Here is a 24,480-nt window from a genome sequence, read left to right as displayed (position 1 = left end):
TGGTTTCTCCAACATCCTCATTTTATTAATTTTGGCTGCATCTTAAATGATGGACTTGAAGAGAAAATCCCCAATTACTAGATTTCTAATATTAATGGGTTAAAAGGTCTTTGGGCGTTTTCTGTCCAAATACTGGCCTAAACTCCTCTTGCTCTGACTGTGAATCATAGGCAGAAGTAAAACAGCTGCAGGGAATAATAGCAAACAGAAAGGAGAATTACATGGTGTGAAGCAGTCTTTTGCATTTTAAAATTAATATTTGTGTTTGGAGCTGGTGAATACTTGTGAAGGGAACCCAATTACTGTCCCAAACAACTTTCAAGTTTCAAAACAAAGACAGTGTTTTCCGCTTAGGGATTCATTTGTTTAAAATCAGTTAGCAGTGACACCTTCTGTTGCTTTTGGGAAAATAGTTTCTCAGGTATTGAATTCTGTCTTTTTCTCATTTTTTAACATCATATATTATTTAACACCAATATTTATAAAAATACTCAGTAACTTCAAAAGCTTATGATAGAGACAGAAATAATAGATGTTCACTCCACTGGAACAGGTTTTTGGAAGGTTCATTGTAAGACTCAGAGCCAGGAATGATATCCTTATGCAGTATCAAGATTATTAATAGTGAATTGTCAAGATAATGAACAGTGATAACTTCTTGATTAAACATTGTATTGCAATGGTCCCTGAATCAAAAGGTAAACTAAGTATATTACTTAATCATTCAAAACACCTTACTTTTTCCACTTCTGCTGATGTTCTTTGTTGTATTTGCCTATAGTTGTGCTCCTGTTTTACCTCAATGCATGTAATGCATACCAAATCTTTAAAGACAACAACAAATACACAAACACAACCGTGGAAACTAGTGGAATTGGGAGGACATAACTGTATTGTCAAGTATCTTGAAATGGAGAGAACTGCAGACTCACAAAATGTTCTTCATAGCTCAGTGGAAATTTTCCATTTCTATTTGAAGGGACATTTATTCTTTGGATCATATGGTTTTGATTAGGTGCAACGTGTTTCATTGGTCCTTTGCTTCAGTTAAGTATTAAGGACTTTTATGTTTCTTACTACAAGAAAGTCTGAATGTGTTCAGTTCCTTAAAGTACTTCCACACTCTGCCAACTTTAGTAGACTCTTTCTTGTTAGTTGATGATGGTGCTGTGCCTCATATGCAGTCAAATGTCCCAAGCGAACTCCAGATGAAAAACAAGCTCTTTAGCAGTATAAACAGAACCAGAATGGTTGTGCAATTAGGTCAATGCAATTTAGGTGTGATGGAGCTCTTAACTATGACTTCAGCTGTTTAGCACTATTGCTCATCTCATGTTCTAAAGCCCCAGTGATTTCAGAAAAATCACTTGTTATAAATAACAGATTAAAATTAATGTTTTTATTAAAAAACACAGCTCATTATTCTTGAAAAGAGCTGTAAATTGTTATAGGAAACAGCATTATTTGCAGAAAGGTATTTTTCAGTGATCTGGACCTGCTCTGAAGGATTGCCTTTTCTAAACAAAACAATCAGAATGGTTAGTGTCTGAGGGAAATGATATCCTAATAGACACGATCTAATTCCTTTTGAATCTGAGGTAGAATTTGCACTGACTGTAGTAGAAGTCAGATTGTTGTCAAGTGGGCCAAAAGATCATTTATGTTTTCCCATTATGTTTCCTACAATCTAATTAGAAGATGAATCAACCAGAACAAGGAAACAATGAGCCAAAATTTGGCTCCATCAGTAAGCAGGAGTGATATAATCCTTGCCTTATTCCTATCAGTTCTTTTAATAGGCACTGGAACAGGTGAGGGATTTAAAATGGTACTTTAAATAGGCACATTTAGGCTGTTTGGCTCCATGTACACTTCTGCAGGAGTAGTAATGTTGGTTTAAGCAGCTCTACCTCAGCTAATTGTTCTCTTTCCTGCTCCACCCATTCTGTTGTGTTCATGCAGTTGTTTGTGCAGATATGAGGCAGAAGATCAAGTTTAAAAACACTCTTTTCCCTCAATTATTTTTCAGCCAAATCAGTTCTCCAGTGTGGTTTATCTGAGGGCCCTACAAAAATCTGTGTTGGCTTCTTGGAGTGGCTACACAAAATTGAGAATTAGTTGTTCTTGGGCAAATTAAATAGTGGTGGTAAAAAATTAGAAAATGCAGCCTAAAGCAGCATTTCACATATTTATGGAGAAAATGAAAGAAATCACAGAAACATTTGAATTTTAAATAACAGATGAAGAAAACCAGTTGAGGAAAGATAAAGGGCCTTGAATGGGAAGGAAATTCATTTTTGCTTGGGATTGTAGAAAAGTCAGAGCCAGGCAATGAGGAAAGGGAAACAGAAAGTCCTCTTTTCGAAATACAGAATATTCCACTTTCTGAGAACTGAAGGAAATATACTACAAAAAATTCTGTAAAAAAAAAAAAACACTTCTTCAAAATTTGAATTATGTAAACAGATAACATATCTATGGAGTTGTTAGTTACTATTCTAGAGAAAAGTCTGTGCATACATCTTCCCAAATTGAAAGGTTAAATTCTATCTTTCTATCTTCCCATCATAATGAGTTTTTTTTTGGATGGGCCTGCCATAAAGCTGGAAGATTTACATGCTGAAAATTCCTTTGGTCTGAGGAGTTTCCACCCATTTTAGAGCCACTCTTGGTAACTCTTCCCTTGCTGTGCAGCATCAAAGTTGTAGCTGGAAAGAAAGTGGGTTTGGTTGTATTACTTTCTCACATTATTCCCAAACTGGTCTATCACACTCTTGAGGATCATGTGAGTTTTCCCCAGTATATTCTGCTTAGACAGAATATTTACTGTTCTTTACTTCTTCACTCTGTGTCTCAGCTGTCCCTAGGAAAAAATCGATGCAGCCCTGAATCTAGGCCCAAAAGTGTACACAAAATCTAACAAAGTTAATGAAAGCTGACTTGTACATGTCTGAGAACAGCAATTGTTCCTACCAGTTAGAGGCCATATCCTGCTATTGTTCCATATATGAAACCCTTATTGAAGTTTCTTCTAAAAATCTTGTACAAAAAATCATCTCCGGATGTGATAACAGCCAGCAGATAAAAGGTCCTCACATGTTATTTTACTGGAATTCTGATCCTGTTTCATATTTTGGGCTGTGTAGTAATTTTACCATACTGTGAATCCAGTCTGTATTATTTTAAAATTTGCATTGTTTTACAGACATTTACAGAATTTACAGAATTTACATTTACAGAATTTAGAGTTTGGTCCTGTTAAACCGTCTGGGCTTGCACTGCAAAACTGAGCATTAGTTTGGGCATTTAAAAAAACCACAACAAAACAAACAAACAAACAAACACCCCACTAAATAAATCCTCCAAAACAAACAAATAAACCAAAAAAATCACCATGCATTCTAAAATGTTATTTGTCAAAGTAAATAATCTAGGACTGAACAATTTCTGAACCAGAGATAAAAGTATTAAGTGTGTCAATTGAGTCAGAAAAATTATTTAATTTAAAAACTGAAGTTCAAAGCAGTTGTAATAAATGGAAGGTGAGACTAGTACTACCTTTTTAAAGGAATTCTTTTCAACTAATTCTGTGAGCTGCAGTGTTCCTCAAGTATTATGTTAATACCACATCCTGACCTTTTTTGATGTACTTTTCCATTGTACAGTGATAAAAGGAGATGTAGTTTATGTAGCTGTATTCTCAATATGAATTCACCATACCTTCATTGAGGTCAATGGAGTTACAGTGATTTATGTTAGCTCATACATTAATAACAGGCCTTAGGCTGTTTGTAGTTGGTCTCCTTCATAAAATGTTTGCCACTGCTGTGGAGAACCTTTTTTATTAATAGCATTTCTCAATTCTGAAGAGTCAGAGCTTTAAGAGTTGTAAGTTAATTAGAACAATATTGGTGTCTATCCAGTGCAGTTATACAGACACCACTAATGCACCTCAGCAACAGTCAAATAGGACATAACAATTGAGGTGTATTAGGGAAAAAATTGAATCATTAATTTCCAAGTGTATGAGTGGATTAGAAAGATAAAATGCATAGTGATGTTTTGCTAAGAATTAAAATCTGATCAGGACACCACAATTACAAGCCTGCTCATTCCTAAGAGTTGCACTAAGCCTTTAGCCATCCCAAGGGGCCAGCATTTGATTTTATATCTCATGTTAAAAAAACCAAAATGAAACTTTCATATAAATTTAGTTAATGAAAGGGGCAGCAATTTCAGAAAAGAGATTAATGTTAACAATACCAATTGATTGTTAATGATGTTAATTGATGAGGATGACAAAAATGCTCCCATGTAAGGAAGCCAACAGGCATAAATTCTGATCTTCCTTTTCATATGAGACTGTGTTGTGCTTCCTTTTTCAGGTGTCATTTAATTTTCTTGTGAAATGATTTGGTTTCTTCTGGCTGCTGCTCTTGCTATCTTTATGCACATGTTATCTAGCTTTTGGTGTTAAGGAATTCCACTTCCATTCCTCTAATGTCCAGTTTTTAGCTCAGGTTCATGCTCCCTTGCTCTGGTATTTTACACTGTTCAGATAGCATCTCTCTGTTCCTTTCAGAGAAATGAGATATATTGTTCTTTTCTCCAGAGACTGAAGAATTTTTTTCTTTAACCTTTTTGAGCAGTGAAAACTCAGTGAATGCTTCTGCTACTTATTCTCAGTTCTATAAAATAATGAATTTTAAGATTGGCCAAAGACTACTTCCACTGTTCCAGATGGAAACATCTAGTCACTTGATATTGGATGGGTTTAGTTTCTCCTAATGTAGTGTTTTGGCTATTGTTTTGAAAGTGTTCATTAGTAAACTATTGCAGCTTCTAAAAATATGCAAGCAGGGCACTCAAGTATTTTTCCATATTTGGTATTGTAATACATTGCTATTTATCAACTGTATTTTTTTTCCTTTCTCCCTAGAAGTATCAGCATTCTTTATATGCAATGCTTAGATTACTTACCCTTTCATCTTCAAGTGCTTCTGATCTGTACATGTCACCCTAAATGATATGTTGATCCTTCTTTCTGTGACTGGTCTGGTGAAATTACCACTTAGGTCACTTTGTTGCACTTCTCTCTTTTTCTGTGCAAAGTAAAAGCTGACAAATGCCAGTGTTTTGCCATAAAGGTGCTGGTCCTTCAGCACTAAAACCACTCAATACATTGTCTTAAAAGAGACTTGATATAAATTGAATTTTAGTTAAGAGCAGCTCTTACCCTCTGTGGCAGAAAGCCAGCAGGGCTCCAGAAAAGCCCTTGTCATTGCAGTTGTTCCCTTTCCTCAGTGGCACTTGGTCAGGGCAGCCCCAGTGTGGCAGAGGCTCAGCCTCACCCTCATCCCCAATCTGCTTTCACATGTTCAGTCCTGCAAATTCTTCTTTCAAGTGGGTAGGAAAAGTCAAACAACTCACGTGCACCAAATCCTCACCCTTTTATCTTTGTGGCTTTAGAGGGGACTAGCAATCCTGAACCTCAACTCCTGCAAGTTTCTGAATAAAATTGGATCTGTTGGGACTGGTAGAATTCAGGGCCTCACTTATTCATAATAACATTTTCATTAGTTTTATTGCTTCCTTTCTGTAGAATTCATGTTCTCCAACATATTTTCTCATTTCTTTCTATTGCAAAAGTCAGTTCTCCTTTCAGACATATATAAATCAAATTACTCCAGTGTGGTGAATAGAATTTCACAATTACAGAATGATGAGTTCAAACCCAGGCCTTTTAAACTGAATGATTTTTCGGTTTCTAAGTCTCCTGGGCTGTTTTCTGTTTTCAAGGAAAGTGATATTTTTATAGATCAATACCCATCCCCACAAAACTTTATATCTTCCCATTTTTGTTATCTCCCACATTTGTATTCTCACTCTAGGGAAGGCCCTTCAGGCTGCCTGCTGGTGGTGATAATTTCTGTCATAGTTATTTAATGTATAAAATAAACACATCGCATTAATTGTGAATAAAAAGCTGATAAACATGCAAATTTCAAAAGTCTTACCTCTCTTGTGCACTTTTCCTTTCATTCACTAATTCTGATGTGCCTTTTTCACATTGTCCATAACTCAGTCTGCCATTACAGCAAGTAAAAGCAGACTTTTTTTTTTTAAACGTGATCATTATTTAAATAAAGCAAAATATATTTTAGAAGACTAAAATAAATACTATTTCTTCAACTGTGAAAGAAGTCATTGCATTTAGGAAACACTGTTGCTTATTGTGCTTCCTGCTAACCATTATAAAAGGTGAAGTTACAGTTTTTAACATCTGAAAATATCTGTGATCATCACGACTTGTATCTGAGCTTTGATTTGCATGTTTGTTTTTTTTCTCAGTGGTTTCTTCATGGTTAATATTCTAATAATCTACTGACTGCCAGAGATTACACAATAATAATATATTTTTAATTTAAATACTATACATATGATTTGAAGAAATTATTATTTCCATTCCTAATACTAAAAGCATACCCATGTTCCTTCAAATGAAAATAAAAAGAACATCTCTCCTTACGTATTTTAGAGTAAATCTATGAGTATTTTGTTCTACAGGCTCCAGTTATAAATGGGTTTATTACCATCTCCCTTTAAACTGCATCTCAATAATAATTCATTTGTTTTGATTAGCATTTCTAAAGAGCATTTCAAGATTGGCAGTATCCCTGTGACACATTTGTGGAGAATCCTAGGACATCATGTCAGATCTAAGGCACTGAAATATTTCAAGGCTATCCATTCATGGGGTAGGTCCTTCCAGCTAATGCTCAGTTTAGATTAGGGATATAGAAGAAATTTGAAAATAATTTAATAACAAATCCTATATGTTTAGCTCTTTAAAAAAATCACATAAGAGTTTGAATTCTCTGATTTACTATTGCCTGCTTTGTGGTTGTTTTCACAGGTCAAAGTCCAAGTGCCCGGTGTCATCACATTCAGATTCTGCCATGACCTGTAAGTCTCTCACCTCTAAATTTTCTATTGCAGTAGAACAGCCTGAAAACTGTTGAGGAATACTGAAATATGTCTTTCATTGAACTATTATTAAACAATATATATTGTATATGGCTTGTCTTGTTATGTTAAATCCATGTAGTTCAAGCATGCTTAAAGTATCGTACGTTTTTTCTAATGTAATCTTATAATCTCATTCATTGCATTTTAAATGGAAGACTCACAGCTTATCAAATCCACTTCTGTTTCTAGAGGTACACTTACTCTAAAACTAGTTCTCTGTCTAGTTAAATCTGAACTGAAAGTTATCAAAGAAAAATATTACATTTGCCCTTTGATGAGCGATTACCAAGCATTACATGTTCAGAGTAAAAAATGGATAACATTTTATTTCATGAGTCCACTAACTAATAGTGAATTAGAATAAAAGTCCCATGGGAACACATTTGACATTCACATGAATAACAGATGAGTTCATTATGATCCTCTGCTTATAAAATAAATGGCAAATGAATTCATAATTATTAAGTATTTAAAAGTAACATTCCTCCAAAAGATAAAACTCTGCATTAAGTACCCAGCTGTGGTTCAGCTGCAGGGCTTTAAAGAACCTGAAATGAAGTGGTACCACAAATGATTTGGTCATTTGCCACATCGTTTAACTACTTGGTTGCCAAAATAATGAAGATTTGAAAGCTAGTTAATGCCTTTGAATTAATTCTGAAAGTTTGAGATTAATTTTGCTTCCAAAGCAGAGAACAGAGATTAGATACATGGTGCATGAAAGGATTATGCTGAGTCTATGTATAAAGAGGAGGATTACAGCACATATGGCTGCTGACATGTACTCATGTTTTAAAGTGCCTGTGGGCATCTCATTTGAAATATGTATTAGAGTTTTATTTTGTTGGGGCTTTTTTGTTGTTGTTGTTGTTGACAGATATGTGGTTTTATATATGACAGATACCATTCAGCACAGTTATTTTGCTGGAAGTGACATTCTCAAATACTGGCCAGGCTGTCACATTAGCATACAGCTAACAGCCAGGCAGGAAGCAGCTCTTCCATGAACAGAGCCTCTGCCCTGTGATGACACTAATAGCACAGGTCCCAAAGGTTGCCTTGTCTGCTAGGCAGAGAGGGAAGTAAGAGATGCTGAGAACAAAGTCAAGAGAACAGCATAAAGAACTTGCAGAGAGGGAGAAGGGGGATAAATAAAATCCTTTTCTTTGTACTATCTGCACCAAGGGATGAGAAGCAGACCAAATTAAGACTCTTCTAAGTGCTGTCAGCACCAAAGAAATGCAAAATTCATGTGTCCTCAAATTTTACATCGTATAAATAACATTGATGGAGTGAAGAAGATAGTTATCTTCTGTATAAATACTGAGTCCTTGGGTAGCCCTCCTTGGGTATCCAAGGAGCAGAGAAATAATGCCATATCAGATATATTATTGTTATTATGATGCCGTATTCCTTTTCCCAGAATAGAGACAAGGAGATGAATGAAATACCTTGTGTACATGCAGATTTTAAAGTAACATTTCAAACTGCCTTCTCCTTAGCAACAGCCAAGACTCTAACACAGTGGTGTTACCATTGACTGTGTTGTCATGCTGATCAGGAGGGGAAAAAGGCCACATCAGGTTTGCTCATATTTTATTTCACTCAGAGGTCTGAAGATGCAGTTTACCATCAGGTGGACTCCATGAGAGACCTAGGCTGTGAGCTTGAGAAAAAGTGCTGTAAAACCAAAAAGGGCAGAGCAGGGAGGGAAGAATCTCAGGATTGTGGAGGGTGAGGGACATGCTGCACAGTCGTGAAGATGGTCATGAAGACTAGAAATACATTAACCAAAACAGATTTCTGTGAAATAATCATACACTTTCCTAGTCCAATTATTTAGTTGTTACTACTAGGGAAAAATTAATCAAAATATCAGAAAAGCCATTTGTACTATACTAAGCTTGTAGAAAAACGTGGGCAATTATTGGAGAAACTGTTAAATGAAGATAAAATTATGTCTTTCTGCTTTGGAACAAGATTACCAGATGAGCTTTAGAAATTGCATGGCTGCCAATGGAAGAATATGATTTATGCACTGCTGAATTACATTGCTTTTAATTTAAAAAGTCTTGGTGCTGTCTGATTTAACTTCTGATTTGATCTGTGGATAGAGTTTGGATGTATGTCCAGACAATGAGGCTGAACTGATGCTTCAGAGGGAAATGAGAAATACTCAACCTAAATCCAACAGATAAAAACTAATTGTGTATCAAAGGAATTGATTGTGCTTCGGGGAAACTAACTCCTTCCTGAGCCTTGTGAATTGCTGGTGAAGGATGTGGTTTGATTGCAATTATTGCTCTAATGCAGACCTTCAATTCTTATAGGCCTCATGAGGACAATGCAGGAAACTTGTTCTGTGATGTATGAAGTGAGGGGTATTAACTCTTGTATTCATACACTCACATCATACATAATTCTACATTTCAAGGAATTGTGAGATAATTAAGGAAATAAGCCATGCTTGCTAATTATGCTACATACAACTTTTTTTCCTTGAAAGACAAATCCGAGTTTGGAGATTTGTTTGAGGGTTTTTTGTTTCCTGGGTTTGTTCTGGCTTTTTTCCAAACTGGTACATTATAAATCTATTACTTATACAACTTTTAAAGTTTCTATTTTAAATCATTTAACATCTGTCAGAAAGATAGTTATTTGTTTATACAGCCTTTAATATTATAATGTATCTATGGTTGTCAATATTTGAGGTAATCATTATAAACAAGGGCACAGTGAGAGAAATGCTGTGCTAGTTTTCCAAATGGTTACAAAGGAAAGTGTATGTACTTTTTATTTATAAAAATCAGATGGCAATATCTACTGTAACCACTTTAAGGTTAAGACATCAGAAGAAAGTTTGCTTTCAAAATGTTGGATAAATCACACAAGTCAATATCACATCATGACTTCTCCAACCATATGCTCCCTCACAAGGCCACTGCTGGTAATCATCCAACATCAGTGTGCAGAAAATTGGCATGGCATCCCTTATTAGGTAGGTTTGTGTTCATTACCAACACATTAGATTGTGTGTAAATTATTCTAATGTTTGCTTGTAATTTGCTAGGTGAAACAGGGTGGCCTGTTGCACCACCTTTCTGTGAAAAAAGGGAATTCACAAAGTTTGTAGAAAGCTGTAAATTAAACTCTTCTTTCAACATCAGAGAACTGTGGTCACTAGGATTCCTTTAGGAAAATTAGGAAAGGAAAAGTGGTAGAAAGAATTAGTACTTGGAATGGGTGAGTCCTGATTAGGAGAATCTGAGGAACAGCCATTTCTGGGAAAAAGTGGCAAATCCATACAAGATTATTTTTTAAAAGAAACAGGTACAGTTGTGAGGAGATATGAATAATTTATAAGTATTAAAGTCTAGGCTTCCAAATGTACTTATTATAAGTCAAGTCTTAATCTGAATCACCTCAATTTGTGGTATGGTATCTTGCAGCAATAGCAAAACATGCTTATTCTAAATCTTATGAAACAATAATTATAGCAAGTAAATGCAATTGGCAGTGATTGAAATACTAATAACACACTGCATTTCAAATCAAATTGCATTTGTCTACTGCTGAAATGTTCTGACAGTATTGTACCCAAATTAGGTGTAATTGCTAATAATTTATTCACCAGAAGGTTTCCTACTATCAGCTTTGTTTGTGTCAGATGGATATTAAAAAATAGTTATCTTTCTTGCTGTGCAAATTTCATCTGCTTGATGTCATTATCTCATAGGAATGATAAGAGATTCTTCTCATAACAGAAAAAATAAGATAGCCAAATATAATATAGGACTCATATGAATTTTAGGATTTTAATTGACAGAACCTTATTTGTATGTATTGTATCTGTAATATGCTATAAGCTTTCTGTTCCCCTTTCAAGTAATATTGCCATAAACATTAATGTCTAGAAAGGAATAAAGCTTGTGAGTGTAATACATATGCCTACTGTATGTTTAGCAGAAAACATGTAAAGAATTTTAAAATTTCTTTTAAATTTTGCATTAACCCATGCAAGTGCTTTTTGCTGCTCTGAGTCAAAATGTTGAGAACTCAGAGTTTTCCTAATAAACATATATATGTATAAAAACACATATATCCACTACATCCCTACACTGTATTAAATAGTGTAAAATCACTTTTTAGCTCTTGTGAAGATGTGCTGTTTGAAATTTTAAAGAGATTGAAGTATTCCTTTTAGCTGTTATTTTATTTTAGCTGTAAACTATTCCTTTTAGCTGTTATTTTGATGATTATCTTTTTCTTTATGATATATCTCACTGATCCTCAGTTTTACTTGTTTCAAATGACTGGGGGGTGTCTCTTAAAATGTGTATTTCTAGGAAAAATTAAAAGAAGAAAAAGGATAAAAAGCTGCACATCATAAAGTTCAAGCTACTTGCTGGCCTCTGTATGGAACTCCTTCCTTAGCCACAGGATTGTCCTTTTTCAGTGCTAGGAAATGTAAAATACACTACTTGTAGCCGCAACAGAAAAGATATAGAGAATCCATTAGTTTCTTTCCCTCTGTAATTTAGGAGTTGCATTCATTAGATGATTAAAATTCAGCTAGATACGTAATTACATTTATTAATATACAAATTCATTTACATTTCTTATTTATGACCTTGCACATCGCTGCTTGTTCACCAGTGGTACCGGAAAATGTAATTTAATGTGAGTTTATAATGAATTTGTTCTTGCTGGAAAGCACTGGAAATGTGGTGCGAAGTTTTTAATTTCAAACACTGCATGAGAATTTATTTATTCAAACTTTTTACTGATTTTCCTTCCCTACACATGAAAATTTAATGCAGAGATTTAATGTTTTAGATCATGTACTTACAGGCAACTACATACATGCATCTACATGTTAAAAACTCAGTAAATGTGCTGCTTTTTTCAGGCAAAAAAGTCTTGAGGAAATAGACATTTCTCTTCCAGAGGTAATGTCACAGTTGTGGGGGTTTGCTTTATTTTCCTAATGGTATTCTTGGGATACTTGGTTGGAGTTCTATGCAAGGACTTCTGAAATCAATGGAAAGGATAATGTACTTTGGATTGAGGTGTCAGGCATGGAAGAATATATTCACTTCAGTGTCAGAGCCAGACCAAAAAAAAGGAAGGAGAAGGGTCCCAGGTGTCCATGGTTCAAATAACCTGCTCTCAGCACAGATTAGAGATGTTTAGAGGCAGTTTGTGACTGAAGAATGGAGCGTGGGATTTGTCAGAACCATCCCATTTTTCCCTGATCAGTATGCCAGGACATGAATGGAGTGGCAGATGCAGGAGCCAAACCCAACAGGCTCCAGAATTGCTGTGGCAATCTGCGAGTGAAGTGTGGTTTGCACTGTCCAAGTGCTGCAGAGTGGGCTCATGTGGTGCCTGTCCAAGCAGAGAGCAGGCCTGGGAGCTTGGCTGGGGAAACCCATCCCGCAGAGCCGTGCCAAAGGCGCGCAAGGGCAGAGCTCAGCCTGCTGCTAAGCTGGCTTTATTTGCAAGCACTGTCAGAGTCTGGTACAGATCAGTGCTGCATGGCTGCGCCTATGCAGGCTTTGCTGCATAACTTCTAGTTGACTGGAGAGATAAAAATAATCCCTGACATAAATCAACTTCATTCTGCCTCAGGACATAATTTAAATACCTACTCCTGGGTGTTCTTCCCTCTTTATAAAAGCAGCAAGTTCACTTTCCAGCCTTCACACTCTAATTCTAGAAAATGTTTCACGAGGGACTGCCCCAGTGAAGGTAGGGCTATTGCTGCATGAGGATACAAAGGAATATCAGCTAGTGACACAGTGGTGGGAAATGGAAAGGTATTTTAGAAAGTCCCTTGAGTATTTCCTTTCCCAAGATTCTAAGGCCAAAATGTTGCTTGAATTTATGAATAGAGGTGGACAAAATTTTTGAAGGATTTTTAAATTCTTAGAATAACAGAGGTTTGAAAGGACTGGGACCATTCTTGAGGTTAGGTTGAACTAAAATAGTTTCAACTTAAATAAATATGAAACATTTTCTTAGTTTTTAAAGGAAATATCTTAACATGCTGAAAATTAAATTTTCATCTTTTGAAACAGAAATACCATTTTCCATTTTCAAGTTAATATATATTTTAAAGTAAAATATGTGAGTTTGTTAAAAAGTCACAGAACTTTTTGTTTTTAATTAGATATAACATTTGAGATTTACCACAAATGGAAATTACTGGGTTTTTATTTTGTAAAAAAAAAAGAAAAGTATTGTGTGCATTCTGTATGAACTGAGATTGGTGCTTCCTTCTTTCTGACATTTTAGTTTTGTTACTGAACTGGAAAAAACTTCACATGCTTGATTCTGTTTATGAAATCTTCATGAGATGCTGTCCTGGGAGTTTTCAGGTGATCTGTGTGTTTTGAGGTGACTGTTACAGAGTATGAGGGTGTAGCTCCTCCCTGTGCTGTACCAATGCTGGACCTTGAGCCTTGCTGCATGCTCTGCCTGTGCTGTACTCTGATTCTTGGGACAAAAATACAGTGGATAGTGATATGTGATTTCAGCAGGTTGTTCATGAAAAGCAGGATCTCTTAATTCTAATGTGATTGTGGGATACCTGCGTGAGGTATCATTAGCTCAGCATACACTGAGTAAAAGACACCTGATCACAGGTCTTTCCCTTCTACATTGTGTTCCTGTTCTTTTCTTTCCTGTTCCTTGTTCTTTTGTCAGCCATCAGTTCATTTCAAATAGATAGGATGTTCGAAATTTTCATCTAAAGTTACAGAGCAGGTGATCAGAACTGCAGATACCCTATCAGACTCATTTTCTCAGGCTGATCTGGGGAATTCAAAAGCAGTCTTCTCATCTGTGGCTCTTCTCCCTCTGATCCTATAAGGCTGACTTGGGTGAATGCCTAGAGATTCCAGAAGCTGTTTTCCTCAGTCATCATTGTCACTCTAACAGTGTCAACCTCTGGAAGCTCAGAAAGCTGCTGCAGTGTCCAAGAAAGGCTTATCAGACCTTTCCTAGGAGAAGTAAAACAGGTGATGAAATCAAGATTACTGTGTGTCTCATTTACACTTGAGCATGAAATGACTACAGACTGGGTGTAGGATTCCTGTCTCTTATAGGTGGTTGTTTGAATGTTTTTGTTTTTCTTGTAATGTCTTTCAAAGAAAAGTTATTAGGGTTGGTCTAGTAGCTAAAATCTTCAGCATGGAGATGACATAATGGACAGTGAAAAACTTAGCAAGAACTCCTGTTTGCAATATGAAGAGACAAAAGTGGCAAAAAAGAGAGAGAAAGAGTGTTGTCAGTGCAGTTTTACAGATGGAGAAGGGGACAAGCCTTGATTCAGAAAAATATGGAGGCAGATCCTGATTTTTAGCATTACCAAATGTGTACATTTCAACATACTCTGATCCTGGAAATGCTTTATGCCAACGCATTTCTAATTTTAAATGTTCTGATTTTTTTTTTTTTGTCATCAAAGAGAGGGGCTTTTATAGTTTCTCTTCAAATTGATCTTTAAAATACACTGGAGCATCTCTATTCTCAACACAGATTTTCAGTATCTTTTCAGATTTTCAGCAGTTTTTGTATAGGTATGTGGGCTCCCTTCCCCCTTCCTTTCGTCCCCTCCCAATTTTACTGCAACTGCAGACATCCAGCAGAGACAGAAGCTGGAAAGGACAGATTTACATACATTGAGTGGCTGTGCTGACTTTTCAATACAAAATAGTATGGTTATTGTATTGCTTCAAAGTAAGAGTCTTACCCTGGAAGGGATGTTTCATTGACATTGAACTGAAAACATAGGCACAGTGAAATGGATCCTAAAATTGGCTGGACTTTCTGGATACCTGTGTTCAGTATCCATATAAAAATCTCTGTGCACAGCATAAGCAGACTAATGAGGTGAGACCTTTTCTTAGTAGTATAGTCTTTAAGACAAGTTCTAGCAGTCAAGCAGGAAATCAGAAAAAATGGTACATTCCAGCTACTTGTCTTTGTCCAGGGCTCTGGTAATAGTTTGAATTGAATGATACAGCATGTGAAGAGGTTTATTCCTCACAAATGCCTTGACACACTCTAGTGGCAAAAGTTCACAGTGCCAGTCAGACAATGGAGCCCAGTTAATTTCTTTCCTTTTTGATGTCAAGCAATAGTTACCCTGGATGAAAATTTAGTTGATCAATATTGAAAGTAACCTGGCAGCTCAGAAATTGCCATTCAAGTCCTGTGCTTTTCTAAAACTTGTATTTCTTTTTATATTTTATTATATAAAATACTGACTCAGGAATTTTCCTTGCTTGACTTTTGTACAGAGTTTTGAGCAACACACCCTGACCTGAGTCTTTGATGCATAGCCATGGCATTTATACAGTATGTGGAAATCAATAAACAGCACCTATCCACAAGTTTTCAACACTTATCCATTTATAGTAATGGATACAGATCATGGGACCTCATCTTTTAACCAACCATCATTAAATAGTAAATCAATAACCACATTAAAAAAGTATTTATAGAGATAAGCTTTAAAACCAGGGGTTTTGCTGCTTGAACTTATCATAAATCATTCACTGTTTTGTCTTCTGAGAAGACATAATGGACCACTTGGCTGCCTCAGTTCTCTCTCTTCATTTTTACTTCAGGGCTACACTGTGGCAAAATCCCTCTGGTAATAGAGTATATAATTTAAATATATACTTTATCATCACAGTCCAACTTATGGTGAAGTGTTTTCTCCAAAATCAAGAATTTTCTGTGGCAATACTTTTGGGTTGACTGTGGGGTAGTACTGATCCTCTGGCTTCATTGCTGATACCATTTGAGCTGCAAAAGGCTGGAATATCTCTCTGTGTTTTGCTGCAATTTACAAACTAACATGACTCAAGTATTTAATTTAGCACAACTCAAAATCCCTTCCTCAGCAAGACTTGCTGTTTTGAAACTCTCAAATACCTGTGTCACAGTGAAAACAAAAATCCCATTTTCTACAAAATAAGAAAATAGAAACAACTCTTTCTGGTTTAATGTTTGAATTTATTATCATCCCTTAAACAATACAGTCAGATTACATGTATCTACATGTATTTGCTTGTTTATTATTTCTCCTTGTTCTCTCTTTTAATTCCTTCTATTCTTTCCTCCTTGGGTATTACTTTTTGGTTATCTGGACATAAAAGAGTCACATTGACATTTTAGATGGCTCTTGCTGCTGTTCCTCTGAAGTTTGTTAGTTTTTTCCCAATAGATTTTTTCTTTATATGGGAAAGTTACTCCAGTAAAAGTAAATCTAAATGTACTGTCTAAATGAAGACTCTTATATGAACATATGCCTTTCCCCAGCTCCCTGGAGGTTCTTGCTTTGGATTTAAAAGTGAGTACTTTTTAGGCTGGTGAACTTAGTAATAATATTGGGAAGATGCTGACTAAAAATTAAAGCTGGAGTGAACAACTAAATCTCTTATTGAAGTCAAAGGGAATACTGCCAATTTACACTGGGAATGAATTAGACCTTGGGTTTTTTGCATCCTCGTTTGACCTGTTGTCCTAAAATAGCATTGTCAGACTAGATCTATCATCAATTTGTAGTTGTGTCATAATAATTATGTCATTGTTAGCGATTAGATCAGCTTTAGAGGTTGTTTTGGTTTTTTTATTGTTTATCCTTTTGCCAAGCTCCATGAGGACACAAGCTATGAATTAGATTGGAGTTCTGAATTCTTTTTACTTGTGGAATGGCAAGGTACTTCCAAGACCAGAAAATTGTGGATGCATTTGTGGTGCATGCAAACATATCAACATGCATTTGGGCAATACATTACTATCACCGTTCTGTAGTGATATAATTAGCAATGGAATGGCATTTGCTATTCTCTGGTAGCTGTGCTATCACGAGATCCATGCTCCTGGTTAGCAGAGCTGAAAGGGACTAACTTTGTGAACAACTCACTGCTTGCTTAGTACAGCAGCACTGGTCAGAGTATGCCTCATGTGTCCCAGGATTATAAGTACTCCTTTATATTAAGGTCCATTTTTGATCTCGACCCTAATCGAGTCAAAGAATTAACAAGTCATAAGGAAAAATAAGACAACAATGGATGAGTGAGCATCCAAGTACTTCACCTTGAAAGATACAATTGCTTGAATCTAATGAGGCATCAGTTGTTCACTGGATGTCTGGGCTTTGTAAAGCTGCATCATCCACTGCAATCAGTGGTGAACTTTTCAACTTTTGATAATTTAATGTGCTTGCTTTGCCCATCTTTACATTTTAAAGTAATGCCAGATGACTCTGTAATTCAGTTTTGTGTCTAGGTTAGGCTTCCGTTACAAATGAACATTTGAGTATTGCATGTCATTGCCTTAAAAGTCCCCTCGGGGCAGCCTTGACGGGAGGGTTTTTTTCTCTCCTTAAGACACAAAGGGTTAGACTTGCAGCAGAGAAGTTATCTTCTAGAGAAAATTTGATACGTTTCAATGGACAACAAGCAAAAAAATTAACTAAGCGTATAACTAACTTGATTAGCTTTGGGCAAGTCATCTCAGCCACATGGAGGATTTATGTCTTCTGGTGCAGTCAAATGAGTATGACTCTCTTGCACTCAGAGCCAGTTTAGATTAATACAGGTCTTCACTGCTAGTGTAATAGTGGAGATTGGCTGACAGATTCTTCTGTTATGCCCAGACCATACTTTGCAGTGCAGATTTTACTATGTAATCATTTCTTTCTTTGCACAGTGCCAAATTAGGCTGCCTTCCTTCTTCCTTCTCCCCTGGACAGTAAAGTGCTTTATAAAAAGTGTCAGATAAAGGTATTTTGGTCTTATGTGGCTGTGGTTCCATTCTTTTAGTTCAAGAGATTTTGATTTGGAAGTGTGAAATAGTTCTTCTTTCTGTTTATTTAAACACTTTGGTTGCCTTTATGAAAAAGGTAAGTTTATATTAAAATTCAGGAAATATATTATAAAAATGCAGAAGAGAAGCCAGTGTATTTCAATTGAAAAATTCTATGAAGTGACTCATTTATTTGCCCCATGACTCTGCCAAGTCACTAGATAGACAAATGCATTATGCAGATAGAGAACTGGAGACAGAGGTTATGTGATGCCCAAGGCCGTGCAGTGAACCAAAGCTGAGCCAGGCCGAAGTTCCCATTTTAGTCTGTCTATTAATAACACCAGCACAAACTACATTAAAGAACTAAAACTGGGGGCCTTGTGATGTCAGCATGCTCTACAAGACTGGGATATTGTTTGCTTCCGTATAGGTCTAAAATTATTAGACATAAATATGACTGGATCAATATAATATCTGAAGGCTTTCTCATACTTAGGGATAGTAATCTCTTTCCTCCCTCCTGAGACCTTATGTTTTTTCTTTACCAAACATAAAAATGATTCTTTTTACCTTCAAATTTTGAGTACTGACAGGTTAATACCGTGTCATAACATAGAATATTTAGGGATAACTGTGAGCCAGTGTTAATGAAAGCCAAATTTTACTTGCATTTGCTATCCTTGTTAAAAGTAGTATTTACATTTAGTAGACCATTCCTGCATTGATATATTATAATCTTTGAGTTTGTATATTTTATCTAGCTTTAGATAAAGTTAGTGACTTCAGTAACTAACGGGACATGGCACAGGAAAAGGTGTTGCATAATTTGCATAAATTGGAGTTAGAAGCTGCTGTATAACATTAATATCTGTCAGTGACTTTCCTTAGTGACCTGGACTTGGACTTTCAAGTATAAATATAACTTTTAAGTGCCTTTGCTAGTGATTCTATTTCTTATGATTGCTAGCTTGATCATTATATGTATTAAAACAAAAGTCAATCAAAAATCAGCAAGATTATAGAAATACCCATGAGAACTGACTAAAGAAGGGTTGACATAGTTGATGAAGACAGCTAAAGAATCAATTGCAACTATATTTAATTGAAGCCAATGGCTAGAAAGACCAAAAGGTGGTATCAGGGATTATATTTAACTACAAAGAATTATCATGGAAATTCATGTAACATTAAATGACAATGGCCAAGTCAGCTTGGTTTTTGAGCAATAGAGGAAAAACTTAACATGGAAGTAAATTTTTGGTTCTTATTTACACTTAAAATACATTCAAAATACCCTAATCTATGCAGTCTTCTAACAGATTTCCAAGATTCTTCCCAATATCAACAAGAACCAAGATTTCTCTATTCAATTTTCTTTAACTTGAAGTGCTAGTTTTATTTGTGTATCTAAAGGAGGCTGATGTTACTGCATTTGTTATCTTAATATTTGCACAGATAGAGAAGTGATGTCAAAAGGAGGAACATTACTAAAGTTATAGCACCTGTCCACTCATCACACCCAGAGACTGATTTGTATCTCACTTAAATTAACATGTATGACAGTGACCTAGAAACAGTCCTGGAGCAATTAAAATGTTGCAGCAACTTGCCAAAACAGTCACTGCTTTTGGTAATTGATCATTCTTCATCATAAAAACCTGATATTGGGTTTCTTGCTCCCATCTCACTGCTTCACTGTATTCTCTGAATTCTAATTGCTATGTTTGATTTATATCTGTTTTTTCTTGGGCCAACATGGTCATGCATCTTAAATAATTAATTTCTATGATGGTATTTTTACCAATAGCCTCATTGTTACCATACACATTGATCTTTCTGTGTTGGGAGTCACCAAAACTGTATAATGTTTTAAATACTGAGCCATATTTATAGGATGCCATCAGTGCTGTGGTCTCTCTAATATCTCTGTCTTTAGTGGTGTACTCTAATATGGTTTTATCTTTTTCTCAGCTGTTTTACACTTGGAGTGTTGGGTGGAAGCAGCTGTGGTTTTGTTTGTCTACCTGTCTCTTTGCACAGTCCTCCAGAATCTCTGTTACCTCTCCATATTCCTCTGTTATTTCCATCCTGCTGCCCAGCCCTGCAGCCCCTCTCTGATCCTTCCCAGGTAGCCCTTACTACCTGGTGCTTCTCTAACTGTTATCAGGCTGAGGTTTAGGTTGAAATGAAATCCAGAAGTGGGCCAAGGCCTACTCCAGCTGTGGGATGATGTGGGAAGAAATGGAGATGGGAAGATCCAAGAGAAACAGGCTGCAGAGCATTTTCATCCTGCTATTGCCATTTGGGAGAGGGCTGGGGAGTGCTGGTGCTGCCAGGACTCAACAGCTACAAAGAAGACAATGTCCAGCTGCTCAGACTCATCAAGCATCTCTGCCTCCTCACATGCAAGTCTGCAGCCTGCAGGCCTCAGCTGCCCCCTTGTTTGCTTATTCTTGACTCCAGTAAGACCTTCATTTCTTACTACATTTTCTTTCATTTCTGCAATTCTCTTATTCCTCCTCTAAACTGATGCTGCCTCCCAACATATACCAGCACACCCCTTATTTGTCAGTTTTTTTATTGCAGAGCCCTGCTCTGTATGACTATTAAAATTCAGATGCAGTTCCTTGAAAGAATTTTTACTATTCACTTTTTGTTGATTATTCCTCTTTCAACACAGTCCCTCAACTGGATTTAATAGAATTAATCTGATGCAAGATGACAGCCAGGAAAAATAAAACTGTCTCTTCAATTTTAATGAAGGGCTTAGCCTGATCAGGTTTTTGCACTGTAGTAAGTTACCACATGTCAATGGCGCCATTGAAACTATGGGTGCTTGTAGTCTAGCCAAATGCAGAGTAGTATAATTAACCTTTTCTGAAGTGATTTTTAAGCTAAAATTGTAAAGTGTAAACTTAAGGAAACCAGGTTAGATGAGTGGAATATGACTGGCCAATTACCATGGCTGTGTTCATGTACAGTATGTTATTCAGCTTTAGTGTGTGTCTGAGGACGTCACTAAAATTGCAGGGACCCATTTCTATGATATTCTGAGGAATAATCAAGGTTTTGACTCATGTTCTGACTCTAGAACAAGTTTTAGTTTACATCAGCATGGGTTCCACTTGCCGTTATTGATATCCATTAGCCCTTTTTATATTCTGGTTTCTAGGCAAGGATCATCAAGTATGAGTTATAGAGTGCTGCTGCTGAATTACCAATCAGTTCATTTATAGAGTCAGTTAATCTTTAGTATCTTGTATGTGGCTGATTTAGTATATATGCATGCCAAAAAATCAGTGTATTAACATGGTATGAGTGTATTCTCAGTTGGGAAGGTGTGGAGTTGCTAATCTCCGTAGTCCATATTCCTCCTCTAACAAAGACAAGGTTTTCAATTTCCAGAGAACTCCTGTATGCAACAGTTTGTTTTGAAAATAAACAGTTGTATATGTCATCTGTTTTTTCATTATTCAGATTATTTCCTTTCTGCACATGTTGTGACAACATGCATTGTCTTTCTAGTAATAATTTTTATCAGTGGCACAATTCAGGACATTTCTAAAATGAGCCCGAACAGGCACCACTTGAATTGCTGTCTGTACAGGTATAATCCCTGTATTGGGTTTATCTCACTGAATTCCCAAAACACTCAATTCTGCACAGACCTGTCCTGTTGGTAAAACTTCCTTCACCTGACTTCTGTTTGTGCTAGAGCAACATTGGTTTTTTGACAGAGAAATGCATTATCTAGCTTTACATGTGTGCTCTGTAACTTGTCTAATGACATAACAGTTTCTTTGTTAGCAGTAAAAAAATGAGTGGTTTGCTAACTTTTACTAAAACACATCCATCTTTCTTCCTGTGGTTTCTATGTAGAGTCTCAAGATTTCAACCAACCTGAGTACTAACATTGGGATTGGGTATAAAATTGAACTGAGGATTAATGGATTGATGACTATTTATCATTCAGCTAATTTAGTATCAGTGATTTCAGTGAAACTGAGGCAGACTCACCAGCTGGATGAGAGAGCCAGGCTCAGGTATCAGCCTTATGTTCAAGGCAATATTGACAATATCATAGAAATTGCCTCAAAATTGTTAAGAGACTTTCAGAAATAAAAATACCTCCTTCAGAACCTGATCCTAATCTACTAAATCGAAAGTACTTTAATAAATTTTCACCATTTTTGTAGAGATTACTTGATGCATTTCTGTGAGCAAATAACTGCATGATAAAATCTAGTCATTTTTAGTACAGCTCTGTCTGCTGCATTGGTTTTATGCTGCCAGTCCCTTTGTAATGTTAATGTGCTGCTCTGTGGCAGCCTCAAGGTCTCAAAGCAGAGCCACAACACAAGACAGGAAGGCAATGTATAAAACTGTAAATCAGCAGGAGCAGGGCTTTTTTATAACATTTCCATCTACCATAAAAACATTCCCTGATTTAAATAATTTTTCTGAGCTAAGTAACACAATTAACAATACAACTTCAACAGGGAAGATCAGGCAATAAAATATCCACAGTTTCAATCAGGATTGGAAATTACAGATGTCCAAAAGATAGTAAAATGTAAAGAAAAATCCCCGACCCCTGGAACCGATCAAAATTAGTGTCAGTCATTTCTAAAACACACAAAGAGATGGTGAGTATAAATGTGTTACTTACAAGTGCTGTGGATTTTAGGGAATGAAAATGGAGACCGAGAGGTGGAGACTGCCTGCCATGCCAGCAATGTTGATTTGGAAGCAATGGACACAAATAAACGTTCAGCAAAGCTTAAAAAGCTGCAACGTAAAGCTAGCCAGAAGTGTCCATGTCCTTACCGTGCTGTGGCTGGCAGGCAATCCGTGTCTGGGAGCCTTCAGTCCCTCTAATCAGGCTCCGGGGATTTTGTTTGCAAGAAATATTGTCCTTTAAGTGATGAGTGCAGGAAAACAGAGAAATAAAGAGAAATGAGCAAATTGTACAAGGCAAATAGCTGCAGGTCTTTAGCATGCTCCCTGCGTTTTTCTAAGCTGCATCTGCAGTAGAGAAAATATCCCAAAAATAGCTCAGGCTGCCAATGACTTGCTGAAACCTGAGAAAGAATTGCTGAATTTAAAGATCTGGCTTGCTGTGGGTGTATGATTAAAGTGAGAAATTGCTGGCAGGAAGAATCTAGGATGAAACCACATGCTTAAGGAGTAACTTGTGAGTTCACTGATATCAGAACATGAGCTGACCTCTGATTTCCCCTTCCTCCACACAATGCCAGTTAACCCTTAAGGGTTCTCAGTGGAAGAAAGTTCTTCAATAACAGATGGAAAAGGAAATATGATCCAAAAGAAACTCCTTTCATCTGTAATGTAGTGACAGTATTTCATAGCAGTGCCCTATTTCAAATTTCAAAGCAGTCAGGGAAACTGATGTTTTTAAGATCTCTGACTTCTGGAAAGCTCAGTCTGGTGTAGGGTATATGCTAAATATTCACTTTAAACTGTTTGTGGTCCCACACAGTGAAAGGAATTCAGACAAAGTTTCGATGGATGGATGGATGGATGGATGGATGGATGGATGGAGGGAGGGAGGGAGGAAGGAAGGAAGGAAGGAAGGAAGGAAGGAAGGAAGGAAGGAAGGAAGGAAGGAAGGAAGGAAGGAAGGAAGGAAGGAAGGAAGGAAGGAAGGAAGGAAGGAAGGAAGGAAGGAAGGAAGGAAGGAAGGAAGGAAGGAAGGAAGGAAGGAAGGAAGGAAAATACAATATTTATGAACTTTTCTGCAGTGACATAAGAACAAAATGACAAGATTTGCCAGTGTTTGGTACAGTCTTGGAGGAGACACTGGCATCTCTATATGGTGCCCAGAACAAATTACAGTAGCTACCCCAGGTTGTTCTGATCTGTAAGTGCTCCCTGTGGATCCCTTGTGCTTGCACAGGTCACTAGAGCATAGCCCAGTCCTTAGCTTTCTCCCTGGCACTTATTAGTGGTACTTCCTTGATTTAGAAGAGAACAAGAAGCAGTTGGCAGAAAGCGAGGTACATTGGCTTGACATCAGTTCAGTTTTCCAAGCAATGACAAAAGTAATTCTCAGTAACCTATTTAGGCCAGTATTAAAGCTGCCAGAGCATAGACTAGGACCTAGTCCACACCTTTCTTTGTACTGACACTGAAAAGGTTTCAGTGCTGTAACTGGGTTAGATTCAAGCCATATGGGACTGGATTATTGTCCTAGGTTGCAATATAAAGATGTGCCCAAAAGTATGCATTCTATCACCATCTGCTGAAAACAGGTGGGGCAGTGACTCTTATCTCTGTGGGAGATATCCTCTGCTAATGGGCCATCTGTTAAAAACCTTTATCCTTCCCATGACCCTCTTTCTTCCAGGAAGATATCTTCTGTTAATCATCCCATTGGGAGATGCTCCACCTGGGGGGAGGAGCCAAACATTTCCTACCTAGATGAAAAAAGATATTTGGAAGACCAAGGCAGCCCTTCCCACTGGTGTCCAGAAGACAAGAGCTACCAGACCTTTCTACAGGATCTCTACTTCAACAAGACCACTTCATCTGGACTGCTACCCTAACTAGCGGAGTTTCAGGTTGTATTCTGACTCTGTCAGTGGTTTTTCTTTTGTACTATTG

The 24,480-nt window shown here is 36.7% G+C and overlaps 1 protein-coding gene across 2 annotated transcripts in view; it reads right to left on the bottom strand.

Annotated features, from left to right (window-relative positions):
• AMMECR1 (AMMECR nuclear protein 1) overlaps positions 1 to 23,364 on the bottom strand; it is a 97,141-nt gene extending 73,777 nt beyond the window's left edge. For both annotated transcript variants that reach the window (XM_033072140.1, XM_033072141.1), the window contains exon 1: positions 22,684 to 23,364. In XM_033072140.1, the coding sequence (XP_032928031.1) occupies positions 22,684 to 22,855 (172 nt within the window). In that variant the 5' untranslated portion in view covers positions 22,856 to 23,364. The remainder of the gene's footprint in view (positions 1 to 22,683) is intronic.
• Between the last annotated feature and the right edge of the window lie 1,116 nt (positions 23,365 to 24,480).

Source organism: Catharus ustulatus, chromosome 14, assembly GCF_009819885.2.
Source record: "Catharus ustulatus isolate bCatUst1 chromosome 14, bCatUst1.pri.v2, whole genome shotgun sequence".
Lineage (NCBI taxonomy): Eukaryota > Metazoa > Chordata > Aves > Passeriformes > Turdidae > Catharus > Catharus ustulatus.
This window is presented reverse-complemented; position numbering and strand designations above follow the sequence as displayed.